Source organism: Melanaphis sacchari, unplaced genomic scaffold (genome assembly GCF_002803265.2).
Source record: "Melanaphis sacchari strain LSU unplaced genomic scaffold, SCAv2.0 Contig28_pilon_pilon, whole genome shotgun sequence".
NCBI lineage: Eukaryota > Metazoa > Arthropoda > Insecta > Hemiptera > Aphididae > Melanaphis > Melanaphis sacchari.
The window spans coordinates 1,375,748-1,403,736 of record NW_020271162.1 but is presented as its reverse complement, the minus strand read 5'-3'; the positions used below and the strand labels follow the sequence as shown (position 1 = coordinate 1,403,736).

The window sequence follows — 27,989 nt, the reverse complement described above, 5'->3', positions numbered from 1 at the left end:
TATTACTATACATAAAATACTCTACAGTATGCTTAGCATAAATTAGAAATATAAGAACATAACAAGTTTTATTAAAATTCAGATTATTCTAAACAATAATTTTTAAAGTTTCTTACAAATCTATAATTATAATATAATTATTTGTTGTACATTTCAAATTTTACATCAGTTAAATTAATAATTAGTGTTGGCCATATCTTGCCGTAATTTACTTATATCGTTTAAGAGTGTTCTTAGTTTTTCTTCATCGTGTTGACGATCTATCAGTTGATTACTTAATATATTTTGAATACTGAAAATTATACAAGATTAAGTTTATTTTTTATAAATGTGACAACTTTAAAATTAGCCAAGCATCTAATGCTAAATGTAAATATATTTGATCTTGAAAATATCAAATTTATTTTATTTTTAAGTATTAAATAAAAAAAAATATAATTATTTACTTTTGTCTATTGCTAAACAAATGATCATCAGTTTTAGTTTCATGAAATTTGGTGTACATTTGGTTAATTTTTCTTACAGATGCTATCCACCGCTCTTTGAAGAGCATACAAGAATTATTAGCTTCTTCAAGTTTACTCTCTAAATTTGACTAAACATGATATTTATTTATTAATTATATATATATGTTTAAATTTAAATTACATACAATTTTTTTCTCTAATTCTTGTACATGAAAACCACAATTGTTTTTATACTTCAGTTCTTCGTTTTCTTTCCTTAGTAAAATATTCATTTTTTTAGATTCATTTAATTTTTTTTCCATTTCAAAAATTTTATTATTTAGCTCATTAATTGTTTGCGAATTAGAAGAATGTGCATTTTGCATTAATCCAATATACTTTTTGTCCATACTATCTTTTTGACAAGCTAACTAAAAACCATAATATATTTTATATTGACAGAAAAAAAAATAATCAAAAATATAACATTAATTATCATACTTCTAGTTCTTTAGCTGTTACAATTGCATCTCTTTCTTTTAACATATCAGACATTTTGTCTAAATCCTTAGCTAATGTTTTACATTTGGACATAACATAAGTAAGTTCATCTTCAATGCGTTTTCTATCACTAGACCATTTATTGTTAAATTCTTTTAATAGTTGTTCTTCCTTTGTTTTCATCTATATAAATAATATAATAATAAATTATAATTTAAACATGGTTATGGTTACCTAATATAAAATAAAATAATAACTTTTTCATTAAATAATATCATTTGTTTGTCTTTCCAATCTTCCAATTCTTCAATTAATTTTTGCTGAATATCATAAGTGCATCCATCTCTAAAGAAAAATATAATTTGTATTAAATAAATTATAATTAAATGTATATTCTTTAACAATAAAATCTTGATTAATTTTATTAGAACTTACTGCTGTTCATATTTTTCTAATGAAACATCAATTTGTTCGACCATATTTACATTGGGTTTTGATAAATCAATTTCAATGTTTTCTTTAAAATGTTTGTCATCTTTTACTGAAATAAAAATATTGTTATGTACATGATAATCATAAGGTTAGATATTATATTTATTCTTCATATATATATATTGTACATTTAGATAGTTTTTAAACTGGTTATTATGTTTCAAGACTAAATGGCTATAGTAGCAATAATATTGATAAAATGTTGCTTTTAATTTCATAATTATTTTATTATGCCATTAAAAATAAATAACACCAACTATTGGTCATTTAATTTATACATGATATGTTTATGAAATATCTAGTAAATAGTTACATAATTATAAAAGTATTATAATAATACTTTACTTTTTTCCGAACAATTTTCGACAATTGTATTCTTATTAATTACCAAATTTGAGTTTTTGGTTTTTACTGGTGATTTTTCAATAGCTTTATCATTTAAATCTTCAATTCGTAATGATAAATTTAGATTATAACTACAGTTTTTTGATCCTATTAATTTGTATGAGTTATTTTCTATCTAAAGTTTTAAAAGTTAATTAGAATTTAACCAACAATTAATTATTAAGTGGCATATGCTTATGTATTGAAACTTAATATCAGTTTACTTACACGATCATTGGATGTTGGATTAATAGTTTGAGCACCTTTTACTTTTAATAAAAGATAACCAAGCTTTTCATTTAAACTTGATTTGTCATTTGGAATACGAAAACATTCAATTCGTATAGATGCATTAGACATTTTTAACCTTAGACAGTATAAATCAATATAAATAAACCATTACAAGAAAATAAGTGTTTTGAAGAAAGAAATATAATTTTTAATTTTTACTTTTTTAATGTATCATTATTTATACACCATATAATATCTGAGGCAAATTTCAGTTCATTTTGATTGACTGGAAATATAGCTGTTTGATATTTTTGGTCCATCAATGTTGCGTAAATTATAATAGATCCTTTAACTAAACCAAATCCATAGGCTAAAAAAGTATAATTATATACATACTATTATTACATATTTGATAATAGACACAAATAATTTATATTTACATTACTAATTTTAATATAGGTATGTTAAGAATATTAAATGTAATAATTATAATCATTATGGATAAACCAAATTTTTATTAAAAATGAAAAACTCTATTTTAACTATTTTTCTATCAATTAATGAAAACATATTTCTAGGAAACATAAATAATAGGTATTTATGCATGATGTAACAACTTCAATTGATGTCATTTTGGTAATATGTTAAGTTTTGTTAGGCAGACCTCTTTATATTATAATATATTGTAGATTACAAAATTGTCTTAAAATAACATATCAAAATACTTAATTGAAATTTTTTGAAAATTAATCAAATTATTTATTTAAACTTATTAAGTATATAAATTAGTTAGCAGCTAACTAAAAAACTATTTATTTATATTTTTTCATTTAATGTAGCATTTTACATAGAATTTTCTATTTCTTTTATTTATTTATTTTTTTATGTTAAAAGTCTGAGAACCAAAAATTATAATTAAAATGTAAAAACAATTACATATAAAATTTTGTGTAGAAAGTATAACCAAAACATACCAGAGATTTGACAAACAGTAGTTCAATTAACTTGCATTGTAAATTTTGATAAAGATTTTAAAAGAAAACATTTCATTATTTTTGTTCGATAACATTTTTTTTTTTTTACATGATGATTTTGATAAAAATATTTTTAATATTACCAGGCAGATATAAAACTTTTTACACAAAAATCCTTGATAAAGCTTTATAGTTAATAATTAAATTTAATTGTACTTAAGCTTAATATATTTCAATTTAATCAAGATCCATAAAATTATTTTTAGTTGTCAATTTTCATTGTGCATTTTATTCACAATATATTAGTTTCCATACTAGTCTTTTTAAACATACATTTTTTTGTGGATAATTAATTATATATAACAACAATTAATTAACTCTAATAGTTTTTGAGATAAATACATGTTTTATTATACATACTTGATAATTGGTAAAATTACAAATGCAATTATTATTAATTACCATACACCAGATTATTTGAAAAAAATCGCTAATCCAAAGTAGGTAGTAATTATTCTATGGTACCCAAAATTCTTCAGAGATTAAATGTCCAAAACATAATGTTCTTACCTGAGTTTATATGTAAAATAATATTTTTATTCCTGAAATCCAATCCTTGAATTTTATTTGCCATATTAAATTTTTGTTTTTAATATTTATTAATGTATTTTATAATTTATAATTTATATTTATGATACATTGTATTAAACAATCAAATTATTTTAAACGTTTTCTGTAAATTAAAAACGGCAGAAAAATTAAACGGTTGTCAAACGTCAGTTACAAAATCGTGATAGTTAAAAACATTTCATATAATCATACTTATCTATCCTGACGATTATTATCATCACAGCTACTATCTAACAATATTATCATTTGCATTTTCCACCATACTACACCGGTTAACTGTCGGTGCATAAATATTGCACCAATTTATACAGATTGGCTTATTGGCCAACCAGTGCAGGTCAGTGCAACAGTAAATGGAAATGTTATTGCTATAATTTTCCTTGTATCATACTATCATAGACTTAACAATAAATAATGGTCTTATAACCTGTGATAGAGGTCCGGTCCATGACAATATTGTCATTTGTCATGGTTCGGATAGTCGGATGACAATATTGTCATGGTCCGGGTATAAAATATAATATTATGCGATTTAAAATATTTTCTATTAATCTGAACGAACGTGAGTTTGTGACCAAATTGGTCGGACCAGTATTGAGTGCGGTTTTATAGAGGTATCGAGAGCAAAGAGTTTATTAAAAATTGTTTTAGCGATAAACTAACTCAACAAACTTCCTATGCCGCGTCGGTAAATAATCAGCTAATCGTTTGCTTTTGTTACCTTAGCGAAAATTCGCTAAATTGTTAGAAGAAGATAGCATATAATTTGGTAAATCATATCATTAACATCATGAAAAAGTAATGGTAAGTTTAACAACTAAGATGACAACATTTTTAGAGAAAGACAGTTTTGTAGCTGTTACACTCAAGTGGTATCATATATAGGAGCATTTAGCATTAGGTATTTGGCTAACTCTTTCTTATAATATTGTAACTATATTGTTGAACTGGTACTTAAAGAGCTCCCAAAAATGTCTTTATTAAAACGATAAAAGTGTTTACAAGTAGTGCAAAATATTATAATTCTATAAAGGTACTTTATTAAAATACATAAACAATAAAGTTTGTTGCATAGAGTAATTATTTATAATACTACAGTATTATCTAAATAATAGATATAATACCTTAAACTATATACAAATTAATATTTTTTAATGTGATATAAATTGTGTGATTGATTTTCTTAATAATGTTTTAGTGCACTAGATTCATTTTAAATGTTATCAATTATTTTATCTGTTTCAATCAATAAACATTTAGCATCAATTGATTAAGATGTTTTTGGTGTATTAAAGACCAAAGTTAAGTTTTAATTATTTTCAGCTTCAAAAATATTCTCTCAGTAGTCGGTGTTGATGGTAATAGCAACACAGATTTATATAATGTGAACAAATTTCAAAATTAATTAAATTGGTATGACAGTTCTTGGAGCAAAACTAATACACAGTTTGGACATTTAGTGCATTTGTTACATTAAATTTGTTGGGTCGGTTTAACTTCAATATCCTCATCTTTATTGAAATGTATATTTAAAAAAAATTTTAATTCATTATCATGAAAATAACTTTTAGATACATTTAGTATAAAATTGCATTACTGGCAAGTTAACTATTTTAACTCAATTACAACGATCTCTTGGTCTTAATTTTTTCTTCGGTATAAGCTTAATAGTGAAATCTTCTTGAATACCTATTAGGTTTTCTTCATTAAAAAACAAATTAATTTTTGTTGACAGAGAATTTATATATTGTATAAAAGTTTATGTTATTTTCATTTCTTTTTTTTTTCAATTTTCTTATGTAAAGTTTCAATTATATTTCAAGCTTGTGAATAGTTAATTAATTTATTTTGCAAATAAATTGATACGGGATTTGTTACTGCATAAATATCAAGCATAATTTTTAGTACATTTTTACAGGCTTTGTAATCAAAGTAAATTTGGGCTTACAAAATCGTAAATTATCAAAAAAATTGTTATATTAGTATACATAGTTTTGAAATTAAAAAAAATGTAATTCCTCCTTAAGAAAAATTATGGTAGTTTCAATAAAAGATGAATTGCTTTAAGTAATTACATATTAATATACAATATTATGCACTTAATACAAATTATAAACTACAGTAACGGTGGTGTTCAGTAATTTTAAGAAGTGTTGAATAACTGATTAGTACCATTTAAGATTTTTAAAAGGAGTATTAAAATTTAAACAAGTCAATTTTTTAAAATTTTTAATGGTATGCTTGCACATTATTGTAATAAATACATGTAAATATGATAAAAAAAAAATAACCCATTTGTCTTACACAACTATGCAAATATTTTATTAAGCATAATTTAATAATAATTATTACACAAAAACAATAAACACAATTTAATATACATAATAATACACACCAAGTACACAGATATAGATAATATTATAAAAGGTACATACAATGATGCAATTACAATATAGCCTATAGGTAATCTCTGGTGTTAAATTAAATTAATTATATACTACAAATTTCAAAACATTTTGTCTTTAAACGAACAGAAATCAGAACCAATTGTTAAATTTACATTTCATATTCATGCTTTTAATAGTTTTTATTATAAAAATGTACATGAGCGTTCCCAGACATTTTTCTAGGGAGAGAGGGGTAAAATTAATTAAAAAAATAAATGAAGATTTTTTATACATTTTATTTATAGAACATTATTATTTTTTGTCATTGTTACATTAAATTATTATAATTAGGTAACAAATTTAAAATTCTAGGGGTCTTGCTCCCCTTGGAGACGCCTATGATTATGTGTATTATACAGTACACACTAATCTAACCTATACATATTATTGTTTTCATAAACAATATAATTAAACTTTTATACATTTTAAAATTGTATAACAGGTTAATAAAATTTATACATACACAAAAAAAGTTGAATTCTAATATATATTCTACTATCCCTACTACCAATAAAAATTTGTTTTCTCAAGTTATATCCGATTTTAAGGATAGTTGGTATAATTGACATGAGATAATAGGTAAATTTTATCATAGCTATTAACATTGCTTAGGCTTTATATAATTGTTTAGACCAGGAGTCGGCAACCTTTAGTCTGTGAACCAATTTTGTTTGGCCCGCAAAGATGTTACATTTTTGTGATGTTTCAATAATATTTTAATTTATCCACAATTTAGTTCTATTAACTTTATAGTTATGAATATAATATCTGAAATATTAATGAGAAAAAGCTGGACAAATGAGTAATAGTTTACAAATCAGCTGTAATAAAATAGGTATAGAGTGGGTTATTGTTAGATCTAGGATTTTAAGGATCTAAAAATACACAATAATGCATTAAAAAAAATGTAAAAATGTACTTGGAGGAGCTTATAAATTTATTATAAATTAATGCCTATAAATCCGCGCTCTAGTTATGAACATTTAAAAGTTTTAATATTTTATATAGCTATAACTGAGTTTAAAATTAAAATATCAATAAAAGCTTATGTTGTTGCCTAGATAAAATTGTTACATTTAAGTTTAATAATAGGTAAATTTACTCTAATGTTAACAACATAAAATGGATTCTGTTGAACGAAAATTTGATATGTTGTATGTATGTAAGACGAAGATAACACGTGCAAATATAAAGTTTTCTTAAAGAAAAAAAATGCAATGCAAGTCATCAAAGTCCTAACTCAAGTCATTGTAATTAATGCGTTAAAATTTGAGCTAAATATAATTATATTGTTATTTACAAAAAATAATATTAATTAGAGACAAACGAATCAGCTTATATTATATGTTTTTTTAATATTCATACTAAATTTATTTATTTTACTTGTAATATTACGGTATTAATTTCATTTTTTTCAAAAACATTGCATTTATTTTATTATTGTTATCAAATTTTCTGACAATACCACCATAAGACAGTGTTAATAGCATTGATCCTACTACAATTATTATTTATTAGTATTAAATGATTGATAGTTAAAATATATTTTTGGAAATACTGAATATAATATAAATTCATTTGGAATTAATTTTTTTTTATGTTTAATAATAAAATTAATAAAATAGTATACACTTGTTTCATAAAATTACATTAATTGCTTATCACATTAATATACACTTAAGTAAAAAACTAGTATTATAATAATTAATAACACTCCTTAATGTCTAGATCGAAATCTGTTCAATGTATTATGTAGACCCTCGAAACTCACAGCAGGATCACTTTCAGCCTTTAATTCAGATTCATGATTGTCTGACTAAAAAATATTAATGTAGTTTTATACATAAAAGTTAAATAATTTAAACTGTATGGTTGATTAAAATCAATATATTTTTATAATAATAAAATAAGGACACCATAAATTATTAGTTTTCTTTCAGAGCAAAGCATTGCTTTTAACATATCATAACTTTAGTTGAATATTTTTGTACTAGGTACAAATGTTTTTTTATGAAATAACAAGTTTATTAAGCACTAGAGATAATTTTATTCTTTAATCATGTATATTATATTATTGAGTTTATACTGTAGTTATTTAAAAATAAATGTGTGTGCAAAATAAATTAAATGATTATCATACAGTGAATTACTGAAAGATAACAAAACATATGATTTTCTTTCTTAAAAATAAAATGTGTGTAAAATAATACCTGCAATTCTAATGGAATGTATCCAGTGCAAAATTTAGATGCTGGTGATTCTTGTAGTTTCATACGAACCGGAGGTAGGGTCAATCCAAAAAATCTATCACCATTTCTATTTGCAGGTATTAAATCTTCAGCACCTAGCAATTTATTAATTAATGAAATAAGATGACTATGGCATTCATCAGTGCTTAAGCCAGTGACTTTGAAATGTTTTTCATGATCCATGATCTCAAATCTAAATTAAAAAAATAAATATATCCATAATTTAATTTCATAATCCATATCCATTATCCATAAGGATATGAAAATTTTTTATGAACCTTGGAGATGAACCAGCCTTTATAACTTTGCAATGATAAACACATTTGGCGAATATATTTCTGAAATGAGCATAAGTTCTTGATGCATAATATCCAGCTGGATAAATTGCACAGTCTGTGTAATAAAATGGTGTATCATAAACAATCTGAAATAATTAGTACAATTTTTTTTGATAAATATTAAATACAAACATATATAATTATGAAAAACATTTAATATCAAAATAATAAAAATATATTTTAGTGTTTGAAAATATAGTTATGACTGGAAAGTTAAGATACATTTATCCCATAAAAATTATTATTAAACTCACTTCTCCAAAGCTGTAAATGGTAACATTTCCACTAGTTATTGGTTCTTGGACTTCAATAATATTTTTCTTATGTTTAACAGCAGGACGTCTTGGCTTAGGTGTTACACCTGTAAATAAAAATGTGTAATCTTTGGAGAAAATTTTAATTTTTGGATTGATACAAGGCTAATTAATTATAATCAAATAATTTATAAATATAAACCATAGGTATGCGCAAACTTGAGTCAGGTATGGCTAAATTTAATCAGACCATCCACCCTCCCATCCTTCCATCATGGCCACACAAGAAAAAATTATGTCTATGGATAACCAGTATATTATCTTTAATAGTGTAAATATCTATGATTGTGATGTATTTCACTATCAATTTTCGCCGAAATAACACCTTACTACTTTCTTAGGTACCATTGTACCAAGCACCTACTCATGTATAAAAAAAGCTCAGGTGGGACTAAAGCCTAATCAGCTCTACTCATGTGCATTCCTATGATATAAGCTAACCATTCCTGAATAAAGTAAATAGTACACAATTTACTTTAATTTTTAATTTTATAGACATTTGTATTTTCTTAAATATTAAAAATAATAAAAAAGTACATACCATTAGTAGTTGGTTTTTTTCTTGGAGTTGCCTTTTTTGCTTGAGGTGTTTTTACATTGGTTGGAACATCTGAAAATAAATATCATTGTTATATGACTTTTAAAATAATAAGATAGTTACTTGATAATTTATATAACTTGTTAACTGTTAGATTTAAAATTAAAGACAATAAAAATTAAATACACGTTTTTATGTAATAGCACATGATTTTACTTAGTAAATAGTACAGATAAATTTCAAGTTAATTAGTTAAATGAGTTAGCTTAAATTATAACATACAAAATTAACTTAATTTCATGTAATATATACAAATTTTATTAATAAAAATATATTGTTAAACATGCATAAAATTGTATTTGTTAAACTTATTAAAAATTTAAAAGTTAATAGTAAGATTAAAAATGAAAATAAATGTATTAAAATTGTTAACTATAATTTATTAACACGTTAATGTCTAGTCTAAAAGTTTGGTTCAACAGATGTGAACATAAATTCTAATAGATATCATTTGAATGAACCATCAGATTACATGACAACAATGACTTCTTGTATAGAAATCTATGTTATGATTTATAATGGTTAATTTTTATATTTTATACTTATAATTAATAGCTTTTACTACAAGAAAATAAGGTATGATGATAACAAATTGAAGTTTGTCAGGTTTTGAACACATCATTTAATTCAGTTAACCTCATAGTACATTATATATTACCGTATATTACCGTAAATGCCCGATCACTAGGTAAATCTAGGTTTTATTAGTTAATGTTAAGTTTTACTGTTTGTACTCAGTAAATGCTGAAATTCTTAATTTTATTCAGGCTTTTATTAAACACGTTGTGTACATCCTAGGATATACAAATTTACTTAGTAAAAGTTGATCAATACGCGACACATAACATTTAAACTGCGTAAAGGTAAAATTATAATTATATATTATTAAAACAAACTACTGACAGTTATTTAAATTCTTTATTCAAAATAAAAATGAATTTAAATAACTGTCAGTAATTTGTTTTAATAATATATAATTATAATTTTTACGTAGCTTAAATGTTATGTGTCATGTATTGATCAGCTTTTACTAACTCAATTTGTATATCCTAGGATGTACACAACGTGTTTAGTAAAAGCCCGAATAAAATTAAGAATTTTAGCATTTACTGAGTACAAACAGTAAAACCTAACTACCTAACATTAACTAATAAAACCTAGGTTTACCTAGTGATCGGGCATTTACGGTAACATATATTTATCATGATACAACCAATTAAAAAAAATATAAACTGGATACCGATAGTTAACAAAGTAATGAGTATGCATATCTATCATTAAATTTCCATCATACCTTATTATTTTACCATAGCAATTACATTATTGACAACAGAGCAAACACTAATAAGTAATATCCTTATTTTTTTCAAATGTTTTAATTTAATTTAACAAACAATAATTAGAGTTAATATAAGTAATTTAAGTCTTTAAATTATAAATTTAATCAGACAGACTTTGAATCAAGAGTTAGTTGTCTCTAGTCACAATACAAATACAGCTATACCAAACATTTTTAAAAAGGATCCAAATAAATTTAATTAAATATTGATTCATAAAATTGTTGTGCCTAAGTGTAAATCTACAACCGAGTCTACGACTAAATTCTATAATTTTAATCATACATAACTAATATATCTATACAATGATAATAAAATTAATATTTAATTACCTAATTGTGGTTCAAATATTTTTAACTTTTTAGTTAAAAACTTGCATTCTTCTCGCAAAATTAATAATTTTTCTTGATTTTGCGATATTTCATCACAAATGGCAGCATTTTCCTTAAATTAATTTGTAAAGTAAATATAATTAAATAAAAAGTTGTACAAAAAGTATACTATTTCAATAAATACTCATGAGAATTTATCTTATTTACCTATACTAGTATGGTAGTACATTACAAGCGAAGGATGAAATGATACTTTATATGAGTATTATAGTACCTTAATATTGTATACAATACTTTTAGTGGATAACACTAGAAAATATTTATTTTTAATTTATAAAATTATCTATTTTCAATTTTTTTATAGTAATTTAATTAATTTTTTTTTTATGTTTATTTTTTAATTTTAAACACGTACTACACTATATCTAAGGTTGTATTATAGAATATAATAATATAACATGTAAATACATCTATAAATTATATAAAGTTCTATTCTTATATTAAATCGCTTACATTTTTACATTTTTAAGCTTCAAGAGAATAAATTTATTATAATAAAATATATTATGTTATCCAACCTTTGAATATTTGTGTTTATTTGATTCAGTACAAATTTTTCAGAAATTTAAAACAAAGTATTTCCATATTTTTCCCAAGTAAAGTAGGAAATAAATTATTTGAAAACATTCTAGTTAATTTGTTATTTACATATTCCAATATTCCATTTAATTCAAGCTCAATATAACTAATTTAGAACTAATTAAGGTTTTAATTCACCGTTAATTATTTTGGAATATATTCAATAGCAATTATATATTGAAATTTTCAACTGCAATGGTGCAACATAAATATAAAACAAAAATTATTTTATTTTGTATACAATAATAAATTTTATTAAAAATCAATATTTACAACACTTGATGGAAAAAATTATTAAATGATTATTGAATATTTGAATAGTCAAGTCTTGTAAATGAGATTAGTATTTTATGTATATGGTACATAATATGATTTTGTATATTATTGGTTGATAAGACCACAATACTTTGAAAAAAAATACTTTAATATATTTGATTTAGTAAAATGACCTGATAAAGGATATAATAAGTCTAAAATATCTAACTGTAAAAATATATGTTTAATATAGGAAATAAATGATCTGTGGTTGTTTCTGCTGTATGATGACAAATAATAAGTTAATAATAAGATTTATTGTACTTACATATATCAAATCTTTAATAACCCTCTTCAATTTTCTACGTTTAAAATCGTATCGAATATTAGGATTATTAACATAATTATTAATCCAAACATTTCGGCTATCTACTACAGGACGCATTATTAAAATATAAAGTTAATTTGTAAATTTCAAATAGATATTCACAGTATTCAATAATCGATATAACAATATTAAGTTTGTAAGTTAAAATTGTTTAAATTGGATAATTAAGAACAACAAATCTCATAATATTAATACGTAAACATTAGAAACTAGAAAGTTAGAATAAAAACAAATATCATAACTCTTAAGTCGTGATAATAGATTATAGGAATTACAATAGATAATATATGTAAACAATATTTTATTGATACCAAAGTGGTTGATACTATGGTCATAGATAATAGTGTGTAAATAATAGATTATCATTCAAAAACATAATATTATTCTAATATTCATTTTTATAATTTATTATTATTATTATTATTATAGTATTGACTATTGAGTACTCTATTTGTAGTTGTCTAGTATATTATGTAGTCGTGATTCTAGTCTGCGTGCATAATATATTATGTTTTTGTCTACATTGTGTTTCTATTTGTCTGTAACTCTGAAAGACAATTTTATTAATTTTTGTCCATTCATAGTTGATCACTGATTTGAAAAATGAAAACAGTTTATTAATCATCACCACAAATCAAAAGTGATACTTAGAATGATGATTTGTCATGACTCATGATACTTATTAGTTATCAACAAATGCCACAATATTCTATAGGTATCTATAAATTGTAATAAATTATTTTGTATGTTATTTATTTATTTTTCATAATTTACGATTATCATATTTTTGACTTCACATAATAATTATTAAACTTACAACTATGTTCAAGTTTATAACTTCAGTTTAAATTGTATCAAGCGTTTCAATGAATGTTTTTTGTTTATGTTTAAGTTTGCGGACGATTATAATTTTGACTACATCAGTTGACATATGATTATCAGTCAATACCATATGGATGGCAGACATTTGTTTTAAACATATTAGAAATTTATATTTAATTTTAGAAACAATGATAGTAGGTATAGTTGTATACCATATGTTTGGTAAACGTTGTAGTATACTCTATTCTATTGAGAGAGGCTGAATAAGAATGACATTTTGGTCTTTTATGTAGGTAGCTATTGCCAAAATTAAAATTGTATATTTAGTCTATTTATCAAACAGAATTACACTGTCATACATTTTAAGTACCTAGGTAACTATAATTTGATTATTAACATAATTTGTTATGTGTTGAGATAATCATAAAAAATTGTACTCAAAATTTTTTTTGTTTACAGTTGCCATAGCTTAAATTTAAAGGAACAGTTTTGTCTATCGCTTACAAAATGTAGAAGAAAAGAACAGATTTAAGATGTGATTTTTATGTTTTTATGTATATATCGTGTTCTGGGCGCGGAAACCACAACTGTTGTTGAGTTTTGCATTATAAAATGATTATAATATAGTCTCTGACCGATTGTTTCTAACTTACATAAACATATTTGGCATGGAATATTAGGAATTAGATGACATCTAACTGGTTAATTTTACTAAATTAGACATACTAAATGTTGTGCACAAGTCAGTTTTAATAGTCAATAAATTTAAAGTAATCTTAATCAATTTGTCAGTATCAATTTTATTTTACAATTTATTTAAATTTAGTTAAAATCTTCAAACATTCTCAACCATTATTTCATTGATATTATCTAAGCACTAAATCATTAATTTGATTTTCATATCTACATTTCTGTCTGATAAAGGTTAATATTGGTAGATTCCAAGCTATTTACTATGTTATTTATTGTATTTAAAAAAAGTATATTGTTTAATAATGTAAATAACAAATTATTTTTATAGATACCCTGCATATTTATATTTTGTATTTTAAAGAACTAATGAAAATATTTTAAAAATTATTTTTATATTATTTTGTAAGAAACTTATTTTTCCAGAACCATCCTGCAGCATAATTAGTCATGCACTTGCCAGTTTTGATTGAATATTAAAAATTAAAAAACCATGGTTGGGGCGCACAGTTTAAGATAAAAATAAGCAAATTGATGTTATCAATTACACATATTTTTTTAAAAAAATTTAATCAGTAACACAATTATTTTGTAGATTGATTCATATTTTTACACCATGAAAGAGAATAGTTTGTAACTATTACATGATATATGTATAAAAAAGAGATTATTTTTCAACTGTCAACATTTATTTATTTTTAAAAATTTAGTTTTAGTAATAATATAAATACATAAAAAAATGTTAAAATAAAGAAGTTGGCAGTTGCTCTGTTATATAGTTGGTGTCAAGTGTATTCGTTATTGAGTAATTCACTTTAGTCTGTAATGGATGTGTTCAATTGGAATTAAATGATAAAACATTGCTTATAATAAACAATTTTGAGTGAAGATAGTCAGTCTATTCTTTTATAGATATTTTTAATACATTTTTATTGCTTTTAGGAATATAGGTTGAATTAATTTTTGATTAAAATAAACTACAATACATACCTAGGTATTATATTATAATATTATTTCACATAATATTACTACTTAGGTACTAGATAGCTGATATTAAGTATACATTAACGTACAGTAGAACGGTATGAATAGGTTTGTGGTGTAAATAGTTTAAATATAATTAAAATGTTGAAAACTTCATTGTATATAGGTACCTATCATTTTTTGTAAGAATATTAAATACTGGTAAAATTTAAAAAGTATTAAGTCATTATTTAAGTTATCTATTATTCATTTAAGACATTTTCAAAAACATACTTTAAGTACCTACCTATATATTTTTGATTAATTATATCTTTTTATTTTTATTTTGTTGTTTGCAATTAATAAATTATTCAGTCTTTTCTCTAACATCGTAAATCTTAAAAAAAATTGTAGTACCTATCACAAGAGGACACCATACACGCATGTGTTGTCTTCGTTTTACAAGTACCATAACATGACAAATTTACACTCAACGGATTACGTTTAGCTCTGTTAGTTTAAAAACTGGAGTGAACCGACCTATAATGAAACACGAAGGTAAGGACATATTATACGATCTGTGTTCGTATGTTGGTTTTTAGGATTGTTCAATTTGTTTGAAAATTATGCGTATATAATGAAGCGTAAATTAAAAATGCTCATAACTCACTTCAAAACTGATTAATCGTTAAAAACCAATATACGAACATGGGTAATGTTCTTATTATCAAGTTTCATAATAGGTCGATTCATTCTAATTTTTAAACAAACCGAGCTAAACGTGATCTGCTGAGGATAAATTTACTAAATTTGCTGTTATGTACTTACTAAAACTGTTATGTCTACTAAAACGTCTAAAGCAGTGACAACTCGTGCGGGTATAGTGCGGCGTCAATCAATTTTATGGTCCTACTTTTGCTAGTAGATAGCGCTAGTGAATTATATTCTAATTGTTGACAAGCATATTATTACCTTCAGTTTTCGAGTTCAAAATATTATTTGTTAACAATTACGTTAAGCAACTTTTCATGTTTGATTAAAACAAATGTTAATTTTGCATAACAATAGTATTATTCATATAATTTTATGGATTGTTTTATTTTTGATTAAGGAGAAGAACCATAGGTAGCGTGTTTTATCTTTTTTAGGATGGATACATTTAATATGTACTTACCTATAGGCAATGGGTATTTTCAATTCTATATTAACGCATTTTCTATTTTGATTGAGCCAATAGGCAAGATAAAAATTGAACATCAACACTGTATTAGTAAGGACATAATGTTATTTTATGCTAGGGATCATGGGCATTAAGTTTTCCTATACATTTCTGAAGTGGCAATATTAAAAATAATGGATTAGCAAGTACCTAAAACAAGAAATATTCTAAAATTTTTTACTTAAAACTGATTTCATTTATTAATTTAATTAACATTTAATGCATTTAATATTATAAGTATTTATAATTAATTGAATTTTATGAAATAAATATATCTAAAATATTTCATCAACGAGATATTAAATGAAACAACTAATTAATTTTTGAAGTAACAGTGTGTTACCTTTTAAATCTAGTCAAAATTGAAAATTGTCAAAATCACGAAGACGAACAAACTATTTAGTAATTAAAAATTTATAAAATATTCAATTGTTATGCCTAAGGCTTGAAAATTTAGTACAAAGTTCCCCATTTCTCCGTGAGTTTAATTCATATATATTAAAATAAAAATATTTAAAAATAAATAAGGCATAAGCCCTTTGAAATTTAAATTTGGATGGAATTAGAAAATTAAACGAAGAATAACGATTTTTATAACTTTTTGGTAACTCAAAAATATTATTCGTAAGAACTTGAAACTTTTTTTAACGTGCCTATATTAATATGTTTTATCCACACCATGAAATTTTCAAATGCAAAGTATTTTGCATTAATTCAACTGATTGTATTATTATTATTATTATTAAAAAATCAAAAAAAATCTAATACTCGACATACCTATTGTACAAGGAGAGCGATTACCTACTTTTCCTCTTTTTTAGCTTATAAATAAATATATAAGCATATTATGTATATAACATATCAGTATAATATTTCATAATGATTGATTTTAAATTGTTAACGCCCAGTCTTAGTAACTGGTAAATACTGCTTATTATTATTTAATTTTTCATTACCCGTGGTACATAAGAATAATATGAATATCGTTTAGCTATTGTATTGTATATAGTATTATAGTTAAACTCGTAAATTATCTCTTGCTTGTATTTAATTGTACATTTCATATAGGCAAGTAGGTACGAATATTGTACAAAGTTGACGTGCCTGGAATAATAATTATTACAAGTCATCATATTTAATAATTTAATATAATCACTAAACAATTACTGGTTAGGGCTACACATAATAAATAATTATAGTTTATACTCAAGAAAATTCCAAGTATATTACATTGAGATGTTATTTATACGTATTTTGTTTTGTATACTGTTAACAATAAACAAATGTTCGATTAACACGGTTTCTCTGATGTTAATATACAATTATCGTTTAATTCTGTTGATATTTTATTCATTCTTTATTGAATAATTTTTGGTATATTACTTATATGTAGTACCTAGGCTACTATGTACAGTATTATACTATACACTAGTAGATAGATTGCAGACAATACTCGTATGTACAGTAAGTGATAGCTAATGATGTGCAGACTAGAGGACAATAATATTCTCATAGCGAGGTAGTGGTTTCACGGGAGTCCAGGGATATAGGACATATCCCCTGCAAAGTCCCAAAAAATATTTTAAACAAATTTTCAAATATTTAATTCTTTTAAATGTATAAATCATTTACTGTTTTTTATTGTATACCTACACACACCTATACGCATATAATCGAAGATGACCGTTCAACCAGCAAACTATGCGGCAACTAGTTGACCATAAAACATATTATACTATTACTATACTACTATGGAATGTGAAACACAAACAAATACAAAAGCTTTAGAGAAGTATTTGGAAACCCAACAACGATGCAACAAGTACCTGAAAACCAAAAGTATAAACACATTTTTCATTAACACAAAAGTAGCAAAATTAATGTAAAATAATATATAATTTCCTCAAATATTTTACTTTGTGTGTGTGATTAATGCGTTTTTGAACAATGCAGCAACATTTTATTACCAGAAGGCAGAAACTCTTATTAGTCATTACTATTGTTTCATAGTTTATAATTAAACATCAACACATATAAACCATCCACTTACTTTGAGTAGCTATTTAGATATTATTTCTACACACAAAAACTTATCAGGTCCGACTGGATAGTCATGCTCGACGAAGTATTATGTAACTGGACTCGCATATTAATATTATACGCTTCTAATCCATGTATTTATAGGTATAAGAGTGTCCTTTTTAATTTTGAAGGGTTCATGAAAAAAAAAAAAAATAATAGAAGTAAGCGTAGGTACATAAGGTATAGGGAATAATCTAAATTTCCTAAGTAACTATAATAACTATATAGAGTTGTAGTAGAGGGAAGTAAGAATATAATGTTATAATATATTATGTACCTACTTATTATATATGTATTATGAAAAAGTCATTTTTGTGTCAATGGTTATTGAATTATTAAATATTTCTTAAATAACAAACCAATTTAAATTTTAAATACACCAAATTAAATTTTTTCGGTCATTATATTTTTTTTTTTGCGTATCCCCTAACCTCGGTCGAGAAACACTGTATTAGATAAGTACTAAAAAAGCTAAAAAATCAATTAAAATGTTGGTTTAGGTTACGTAGTTAAAGTTTATTATTAAATTTGAATAGATTCCTTAACAGTATTAAATAAATGTGTATTTAACTAATAAACTGATAATACATAGAAATCTCATATGATATCACTCTCATAATAAAAAAAAAGAAAAAAATAGAAAAATCGAATGCGTCAATCTGTCAACGCCTACTCGCATGTGTACCACATGCCACATGCATTGTGTATGCTTTTTAAAAATAAAAGGTACATTGATAAGAAACAGGAAGCAGAGGTATAATAGTATCGACATGTGCAGTAGTACATACACAAATGTGTACACAATTTACACGGCTGTAACTATATATACGAACCAGAGTAGTGGCTATGTAATGGGTACCTCCTGAAACACTTATTAAGTGACATATACTATATTAATAAAGTATAGTGAAAGTGGTATAGACAAAACCATCGAGTTTATAATGTATTAATATAGTGGACGTATTTAAAAATTACTAATTGGGTTTAAGTATACAGTTTATTATATTAGTGTGTTTGTGCTCACATTATACATCGTGCATATTATAATATAATATTATATTATATAATATAGTGTTTAAAATATGTGCAGCAGTGTAATAGTGTAATAACGGTAGTCGGGACCATCGGGTGGTATCGCGGCGTCGTGTCGGTTGCGGGTGAGTGGGAAGCGGAGAGACGTCGCTGCCGACATTGTTCGGGGATGAACGAGCGTTGGTGGGGGTGTGGGCGAAAAAGAGATACAGACGGCGAGGGGGATGGCCGTATGTTCGCCGCCCCGAGTAAACCGATACAACGCGAACAATGGACGTTGAATACGAGTTTAATTACTAAGATGAGAATCTTTTAGAGCCCGAACAATAACGGTTCATTTTCAATAGCAGTCCGAGTAGGTGTATATGATATATATATATATAATATGTGTATATATATATATTATATACTTATATATACACTTCCTGTCTTCCTATATATATATATATATATTTAAGTATGATAATGGCTAAAGGGACGATGAAGTCGGTGGTGAGGGTGGTAAGGGGGATGGACCTCCAATGTGTGTGTGTGTGTGTGTCTGAGAGAGAGAGAGAGAGAGAGAGAGATATAGTGAACGAGACGGAGAGAGTGATGCCGAGCGGGACGACGAATCGCTGCCGCTCGCTATCTGCCGCGTTGTCAAACGCAGAAGCTCACGCGCGCACATTCCGTCGCCGCTGCCGCCGATCGCAAAGATTGTTATTATTATATTATTGTATATATTTTTTTTAAAGTCTCGTTTTGTTTATCACCAGTGTACACCGCCGCCGCCATCAGCTCCCCATCCGATCAAATGTATATTGTTATTGTTGTTTTTATAATATGAAATAGAATACAAGAGACATTATAGTATTATTGATGCTATACATACATCGACGTATTGTATAGGTGCATATTGTCATACGTTATCACTGATCGTAATGACGGGTGTTTAGTTTTATCAGTATCTCTTGTCAGTAGCGTAACTAGGACTAAAAGGGCCCGTGCCCCGTGGTATAAAACCTCATGGGGCCACAATTTTTATAAAACTAATAATAGATAACTCTTTACCTTTTTAAACTCTAAAAAATAAACGTTTGATTGTAATATGTAAGGTCACATATAAGTATTAAAATGTGTCAAGAAACATAAACATATTCATAGAAAAGTACAATAATAATAATTATTAAGTCGTTTAACAGCGGTAAACGTTAGGGAAAAATTAAACCAAAATTTACAAAAATAAAATACTTGAAATAGATTGAGTTAATTATTATTCTTGGTATTCTAATTATTTGTGCTAACGGATAAATTAATTCATCAAAGTTTATTTTTTGATACCTTGGTCTAGATCTATGTCTTTTAATTCAAATGCTTTGGATATTTTATTAATAGTTCCAAAAACTTTGTGTTGATAATATACAAACGAAATCGTATAAAATGTCTAGCCCATCTGTTGGATTAAGTTTTTCTACATATATTCAGGCCTTTTTTTCTGTTAATAAAATAAAATTAAAAAATATATTTCAATGGTTAATACTCTGTCAAAAAAAAAAAAAAACCATATACTGTTTGTTCTATATCAAAAAATAGATCATTTCTATTACTTGTTTAGCTGAATTGTTTACGACTAAATTTAAATTATTAGCAGCACAATAAACATAAATTGAATTTTATTAAATGCATATTATTTCTTTTTTTTTTTACTTTGTTATATATTTCAGAAATTTTAGAAGCTCCGTTATAACCTTAATTCCTACAGTTTGATAAGGACAACCCTTTTTTCTTTATTTTGGTTAGTGGATATCTTAAATGTTGTGTAATCGTAATAGATAAGATAAAGTCTTATCGTTATGTTAGGTTATGTTAAGATCGTTATAAATTAGTAATTTTTTTTTAAGATTACAATAGATAATATGAGTGAAAAATAAAATAACTACAAAATTATATCATATAAAACAAGTTATTAGATAAATGTTTATTAAATAATATTTAAAAAATTGTTTTAAAATATGAAACAAGAAATGAATACAAAAAAAAAAAATCATCATTATAAGTAAGTACACTTTTTTATTTCATTAATTTAAATCTTGAACTTAGAGCTTGTGGTATTGAGCCATCTAGGCCACTTAAAATTTGTTTACGTTTAATATTTTTTTTTTGTATTTATAAAAGTGAATATATAATCTAATATAGTTCAATCAAAGCAGTATGTCGCATATTATCTATGTTTTTACGTCGATTATAGAGTTTAAAAAAATTTATGACAAAATATATTACTGTATTTATTAGTGATATGATTGATATGATTAAATACATGCACTAAAATTTGAATTCTTGATAACTAAATTACATTTTGTAATAAATTCGATGTAAATATACAAATTCAATGTTCTGAAGAACTCAAAAACCAAAATGTATCAATTTTTTTTTCGTGCTAGATTTTAGATTTATATTTCCTTTTTTTCTATCCCCTTTAATATGTTATTATTTATTAAGTATAAGTATATCTTGTATAAGGCACTAGTGTACTTCTACAATAGTATAATTTATATCGAATTGTATTCATTAACAATATATTATATCAATTTAATCTATGATTTAAAAAAATTTAATTCATTTTTTAATTAGGGCTTATTGGATCACATAAATGGTACCTATCTTGTAACTACTTATGTTTTACATTATTTTCTCAACAGTTTAGGAAATCTTGGCGTGGCCACTTTGGCGTAAACCATTTTAGTGTATAGCTATTTTGGTGTTAAGTTCTAGCGTATATTTAAAAATATTTGAAATTATAAATATAAAATAAAGATAATGTAGACTAGGGAGACATCAATTAATAAAAAATTAAAATAATTTCATTATTCAAATATTATTGAATAGTAATTATAATTTTCATCTCAGGTGTTTTAATAGATTTATGAATGTGATGTGAACAATCATTTTTGTATAGACATCTCTAAAATATTTTTGTTTTATAAAATCACGCGCATTATCGATTAAAACTGATTATTAAATATTATACTTAATGACAATATAGGCATATCAGTCTGATGTTTTAGTATACAAGCATTTTATATCACCTATGTCAAAATAGTCTTAGGCAAAAAAAGCCATACGCCAAAGTGGCCACGTAAAAACGTCCAGGTCCCTTTTCTCAAGTGTCATAAAAAAAATTATAGTACCTATTACATAACTATTAGGTATTAATGAACAATGATATCATAGTATTAGATAATTTTTATTTAAAACCATATCGTATTCAACGAATAAAATTAGAAATTTCAAATTAATATGGATTATTCTTGAATCAACTAAAACAAGTTAAGTTATTTTAATAGTCAATTAAACTAGTAAAATTCTTAACAAAATCAGAAAATTAACTAACCAGTCAAGTTTAAAATGAAAAAAAAAAAAAATAGTTTTTCAACTTATTAATTATAAAAATGCTTAACTAGTTAGTAGTTTCCTCCTTACCTTTCTATTATAATATAAAATATATATGATTAGCGGGTAATTCAGAGCTTATTCTCTTACGTTGAGTCTCGGATTGTGATCCGACTAAAATTTTTGCATATAAATATATATATTATATTTTACGATATTACAACGTGAAAGTCGTTTGTCGTCGAATATGGCATTCGTTTTTGGTTTTTATGTCTACAGCCTGTGGGCTCGTCGATTGGCGCATATTAGACGTTTGGTTATTACAGAACTTTGCTTTTCCACATACATATTATACATACGTACATATACGTGCGGTATATTAAACTTATGCGTATATATTTATATATATATTAAATATAATGATTTTTTTTTCGTTTAAGACACGTATGCACGTAGTTATGACACACAGCGACGTCGATGCGTTGGTCACGTTATTATTATTATTGCTATTATTTCACGTATTGTTAGCGGACCCCGAGTCCTATAAAAGCAAACAAAAATAATTTCTGACATATGTAAATTACAGGTCACGTGGACTGCAATGCCCGTTCCTACCTACCTAGTCGATAATCTGTGGCTTCCGTCACTCCGGGGCGAACAATAGCCGTGATTTAGGTGTTCTTTTATAATCCATTATCTTTATATTTAATCCAAACTCGCACTTGACAGCCGCCACCACCGTCACGTGTATATATGTGTGTGTGTGTGTGTGCATGTGTACCTGTTTATAATATGTTTCTTTTCGAAAGTGCATCACCACCACCACCACCACCACTACCACCGACACAATGAATAGACGTATTTATTATTTAGAGAAATTGTTCTTTTACCAACTAGGTTATTATTATTATTATTATTTTTATTGTTGTTGCGTTATTCTTATTATTTGCTTTGAATGGGCAACCGCGGAGTAGTATAATAATTATAATTGTTCGTGGATTGACGTCGGACGTATGGACAACAATGAAAAGTTTGACAAAGGGGAAAAACGCGCAAATTATTATATATCTCACCTCCTCCTACTCGTCAACGCCGATGACCGGTTCGCGGCGTTATGTAGGTACTAATTATTATTACCGTAATAACTATGTGCAGTGGCGGCGCGAAATTGTGGAGGCTTTGAAGCATATTGTATATTTTAAATATTTTTACCACCACCCTTAATAAGTAGCAGTGGCCAAAGAGCTTTCAAACATGAAGCAATTGCTTCAAATAATCCTATATCCCGCCGCCACTGACTATGTGACGGTATTGTGGTACGCTGAAAATGTACACACACAAAATTATTGTTTAGTACACATATAAAGTAATCGCTGATATTTTTCTTATTACTATTCCATATGTATGTATATCGTGAATTATATTTGTTTTTTGTAAAAAAATAAGCATAAAACATCTACCTATGTATAAATTATTTTCGGTCATTTACGATTCGTTGACGAACTTTCAAGCCCACCCAGTCTGTGAGCAATTTATTTATTAAATTATTATTTTTGAAGATAAATTAAATGAGTTTTCCATTTTAATTCTTAATTTTGCCTTCAGATACTTTTTTAATAAATATCGTTTTTATAACATTTCGATTACCCTTAAAACCTTACTGAGTTCTAAAGTAGTCCTTCAAAAATATGAATTAGTAATTCCTACCGCATAGCGTATAGTAAACCCAAAAACCTAAACTCGCCTAGTATTATATGAAAGCAATACTACTCATGATTATATTTTTATTACGTTATAAAAGTGATGTGATAGTACAAAACGTTGTCTTATATTTTATATTTATAAAAAAATATAATATATTTATTTATGTAAATAGTGCATATATATGTTGCTATGTAAGTATATTTGGATTTTGTCTGTTGTTAATTATTAAACAATCAAAAATATTATTGTACATAATATGATTTTCTAAGGGTTACAATTGATAAAAAAAAAGAGGTTCCAATAATTTTATTTTTTTTTCTCGGGGATCAACTTAGAAAGTATGCCAATGAATAAATTTAATATAATTATCTAAAATTATTTTTATAATATTTCATTCAATTGTGAATTTAATACTTTTTACAATACTTTACACGATTCATTTGGTTCCTCATTAGAGACTAGAATTGTACAAATGGAATAAATGATGAGTTAAAATAAATAATACTTATGTTTACATAAATCAACAGTATTATATAGCTACCATGTTGTCTTTTCAGTTAAAATACGGAATTTTACCCTTAACAAACAAAAAGTAATTTTCCATGTACGTTTATTTTATGTGGATACACTCTAAAAAAATAGTCTCTTAGCATTGTGTGGTATAATTAATTATTACTATTGCCATTGAAATACAAATTGCGAAATGGTTATTCGGTTATAATTTAATTAAAATATTGTATTCAATGGGTTATAATATCCACCATTTACAATCATTTTTGCGTGAAAAAGGATTTGTTCTTAAAAAGGGACAGTGTGCGGTCCCGAGCCTGCAGGCTGCACGAATTCGCAAATAGAAAGTCAAATAGTACCCTTATTTAGGGGTGTCGTAGACACGGTCGTTATTCGGCAAAAATAATAAAGGTTTTAAAGTACAGAAAAGCGAACAATGTTATTCGAAATGCATAGTGCAGCTTTGTTCTTGTCGGAGCCTAAAAAGAAAAAGGGGTTTCGGACATTTATTGTTTTTTAGGAATCCGTGTCGAGGACGCAATTTGTTAAATAATAATGTAACTTTTATTCAGTAGGATATGACGTTTAAAAATAAGGGCCAGTGGAGGGTGTCGCTGCTGTGTTCAGTGGCCCAGATTCAAAACACGGAATTTGAATTAAATATAACCCCTTCGGCTTTTGTTTCTTCCGGACCTTTTGTTGTAATTGCAACCACCTTGCCTCCTCCGCGAATCCCTTTTGAACTTGTACGATTTCTCAACACAAACCGAGAATAAAACATAAAAAGTAAAAATCATAGTAATAATATTATTATGATTATTGTTTATTAATATTATACAACGTGCCGACCTATTGCACTCGCAACTCTTCGCTAAAATTGAATTTCACGCCCCAAAAACAGCTTTAACAATTTGCACGTAATTTCCATAGAGTGTATATAGTGTTTAATTTTATGCGGTGCAGTGAAATTCATACCTTCGTTATAATGCTGTTATACTGATGCTCATAATATTAAACTTAAAACAAAAGAAAAGTGTATTTGAATAAAAGTACCTACGAGATATTTTGCTGCATTGAAGTATATTATGATAAAATAATTAGTTTACCTTTTTCTTGTTGTTGCACCGTAACAATATATCTGTATATTAATAATCGTGATATAATATTTTAGAAACTTAACTGTTTTTTGAAAACAATTAGTTAACAGATGTGAATAGCTAATTACATATGATGTAATGAAAATTGTGTAAACTTATTCTTAATAGGCATAGGAAAAACTTATTTGTGTACGTATAATTGTATAAATATCGATTCAAAATGTAGGATATAGATAAACATTAAATCATAATACTGTATAAAGTCGTGTTTTTAAAAATAATTTATAGAATATAAGATTAATTTACAATTTTTAATCCAAATTAGGTGTTTATACTTTTTGAAAATAATTATTTAAATGGTATTTGTGAAATTTACTTAGACTTAGCTAGCTACAGTTAAGTATATAAGTTTCTTGTATCACAGTTTATTATTAACAATTAACTATATATCTTATCGATTTAAGCACATAGTATAAGTAAATGTTGAGTAATTATATAATCTTAAATAATAACTTTTTAACTGTTTCATTTTTATTTTAAGCATTATAATCACTAAAAAATAAATATATATGTTATACGTCTAGTCATTTGATAGCACAGATTTTAATGTTTGAAAGAAGAGCGGAGAGAGTTGTTAGTTTATTTTTGGTGTTGCTATCACACAATATGAAAAAATATTTTCAAGTGTCACAGACGATTTTGGAGTTGTAATTTTTATAGAGGTTGAGCTAGTATAGAGCTTTTTTTATACGAATAAACGCGTTTAGGGGCATTTAATATAATATTATACGTATTATAACGATAAATATTTTAATTACTGAAAAACATCAAGTTGTGATTAGTAGCTAGATACGTGCTTCAGTTATTTAATTTCACTTCATAATTTACAATATGAATTTGATTTAAATTAACTTCAGTTTCACCAGGCTATTCATATTGCTTTTTATTATTATTATTTTTATTTGAACACGGTTTTATAGTTTATAAAGTTTAAAAGATTTATAGAAATACATTACTAGTTGTATCTTTATTTTACAATCTATTGAAAGCACAATGTCTCGCAATAAAGATTGTTTTATTTATTTTCGGGGAAAAACTTTTCTTAACTGACTAACTGATACACTCATTCATGTTATAAAAGGCACAAAATATAAGCTTTACAACTATCTGAAAGGATATGAACAAACGAGGGACAGACAGGCTGTTATTCTATACTGTGAGTCAAGGCTTCCTTTCAATTGGTCAAGGAAGAGAAAAAAAAATCAAGTGTGTTCTATTACCAAGAGCCATACACTAATAAATCAAGCTCTGTTTTTTTTTTTTTTTTTTTTGTTGATATAGTTCCGCTACTTTCTTATGTTATCAATATAACTATCCTATTATTGTGCGCTATTCTACTCCGTTTCCGTTTTCCCTCGATAACAGTCCCATAAATAATTTTTCTTCAACAGAACATTAAGTAATGGGTTGAACCCTCCTTGTACATAGAATCCCCATAAGGCTATAATGATGTTCAATGGATGTTTTTGTTGTAATTTTACCCTATAGTTTATTTCTTTATTCCCATTAATTAGTAATTTTCAATGAGTATACGTAACAAAACAACCTTTTCTATTATATTCTGGTGGTGTTTTATCAGAAGTTTTTATAAATATATACGTTTAAAAGGCCAATGGATATAACATTAATCATTTATTTGAATTTGGTTTTATTGAAATATCATTAAGAGCATGCTGTAATACTATGCAATGTGTGTGTGTGTGTGTGAAAGACTACAAGTAAATCATATAGAACTAAACACTTTAATGTTGGTATAAAATTATTATCGTAGAATAAAAATAGAATGTTAATAAATGTTAATGTGTATGCCTCAGCTATCTGGCTGGCTATACCTATAATATATTTTTTAACGTGTATCAGAATAACATACCTGAATATATAAT

General features: G+C 25.4%; 2 protein-coding genes across 2 annotated transcripts; both read right to left on the bottom strand.

Moving 5' to 3' along the window:
• Positions 1–149: 149 nt before the first annotated feature.
• Positions 150–3,686, bottom strand: LOC112595672 (interaptin-like). The gene is made up of 10 exons (XM_025340961.1): positions 3,599–3,686; positions 2,274–2,424; positions 2,052–2,190; positions 1,785–1,959; positions 1,383–1,488; positions 1,205–1,292; positions 948–1,130; positions 653–877; positions 447–595; positions 150–292 (listed from the first exon to the last, which is right to left on the bottom strand). The coding sequence occupies exons 1-10, from the start codon at positions 3,660–3,662 to the stop codon at positions 175–177; spliced, it is 1,398 nt and encodes a 465-aa protein (XP_025196746.1). The 5' UTR covers positions 3,663–3,686; the 3' UTR covers positions 150–174.
• Positions 3,687–7,743: 4,057 nt separating this feature from the next.
• On the bottom strand, positions 7,744–12,765 carry LOC112595624 (transforming growth factor beta regulator 1). The gene is made up of 7 exons (XM_025340900.1): positions 12,496–12,765; positions 11,274–11,385; positions 9,548–9,616; positions 8,947–9,053; positions 8,633–8,778; positions 8,316–8,547; positions 7,744–7,921 (listed from the first exon to the last, which is right to left on the bottom strand). The coding sequence occupies exons 1-7, from the start codon at positions 12,610–12,612 to the stop codon at positions 7,823–7,825; spliced, it is 882 nt and encodes a 293-aa protein (XP_025196685.1). The 5' UTR covers positions 12,613–12,765; the 3' UTR covers positions 7,744–7,822.
• Positions 12,766–27,989: the final 15,224 nt, after the last annotated feature.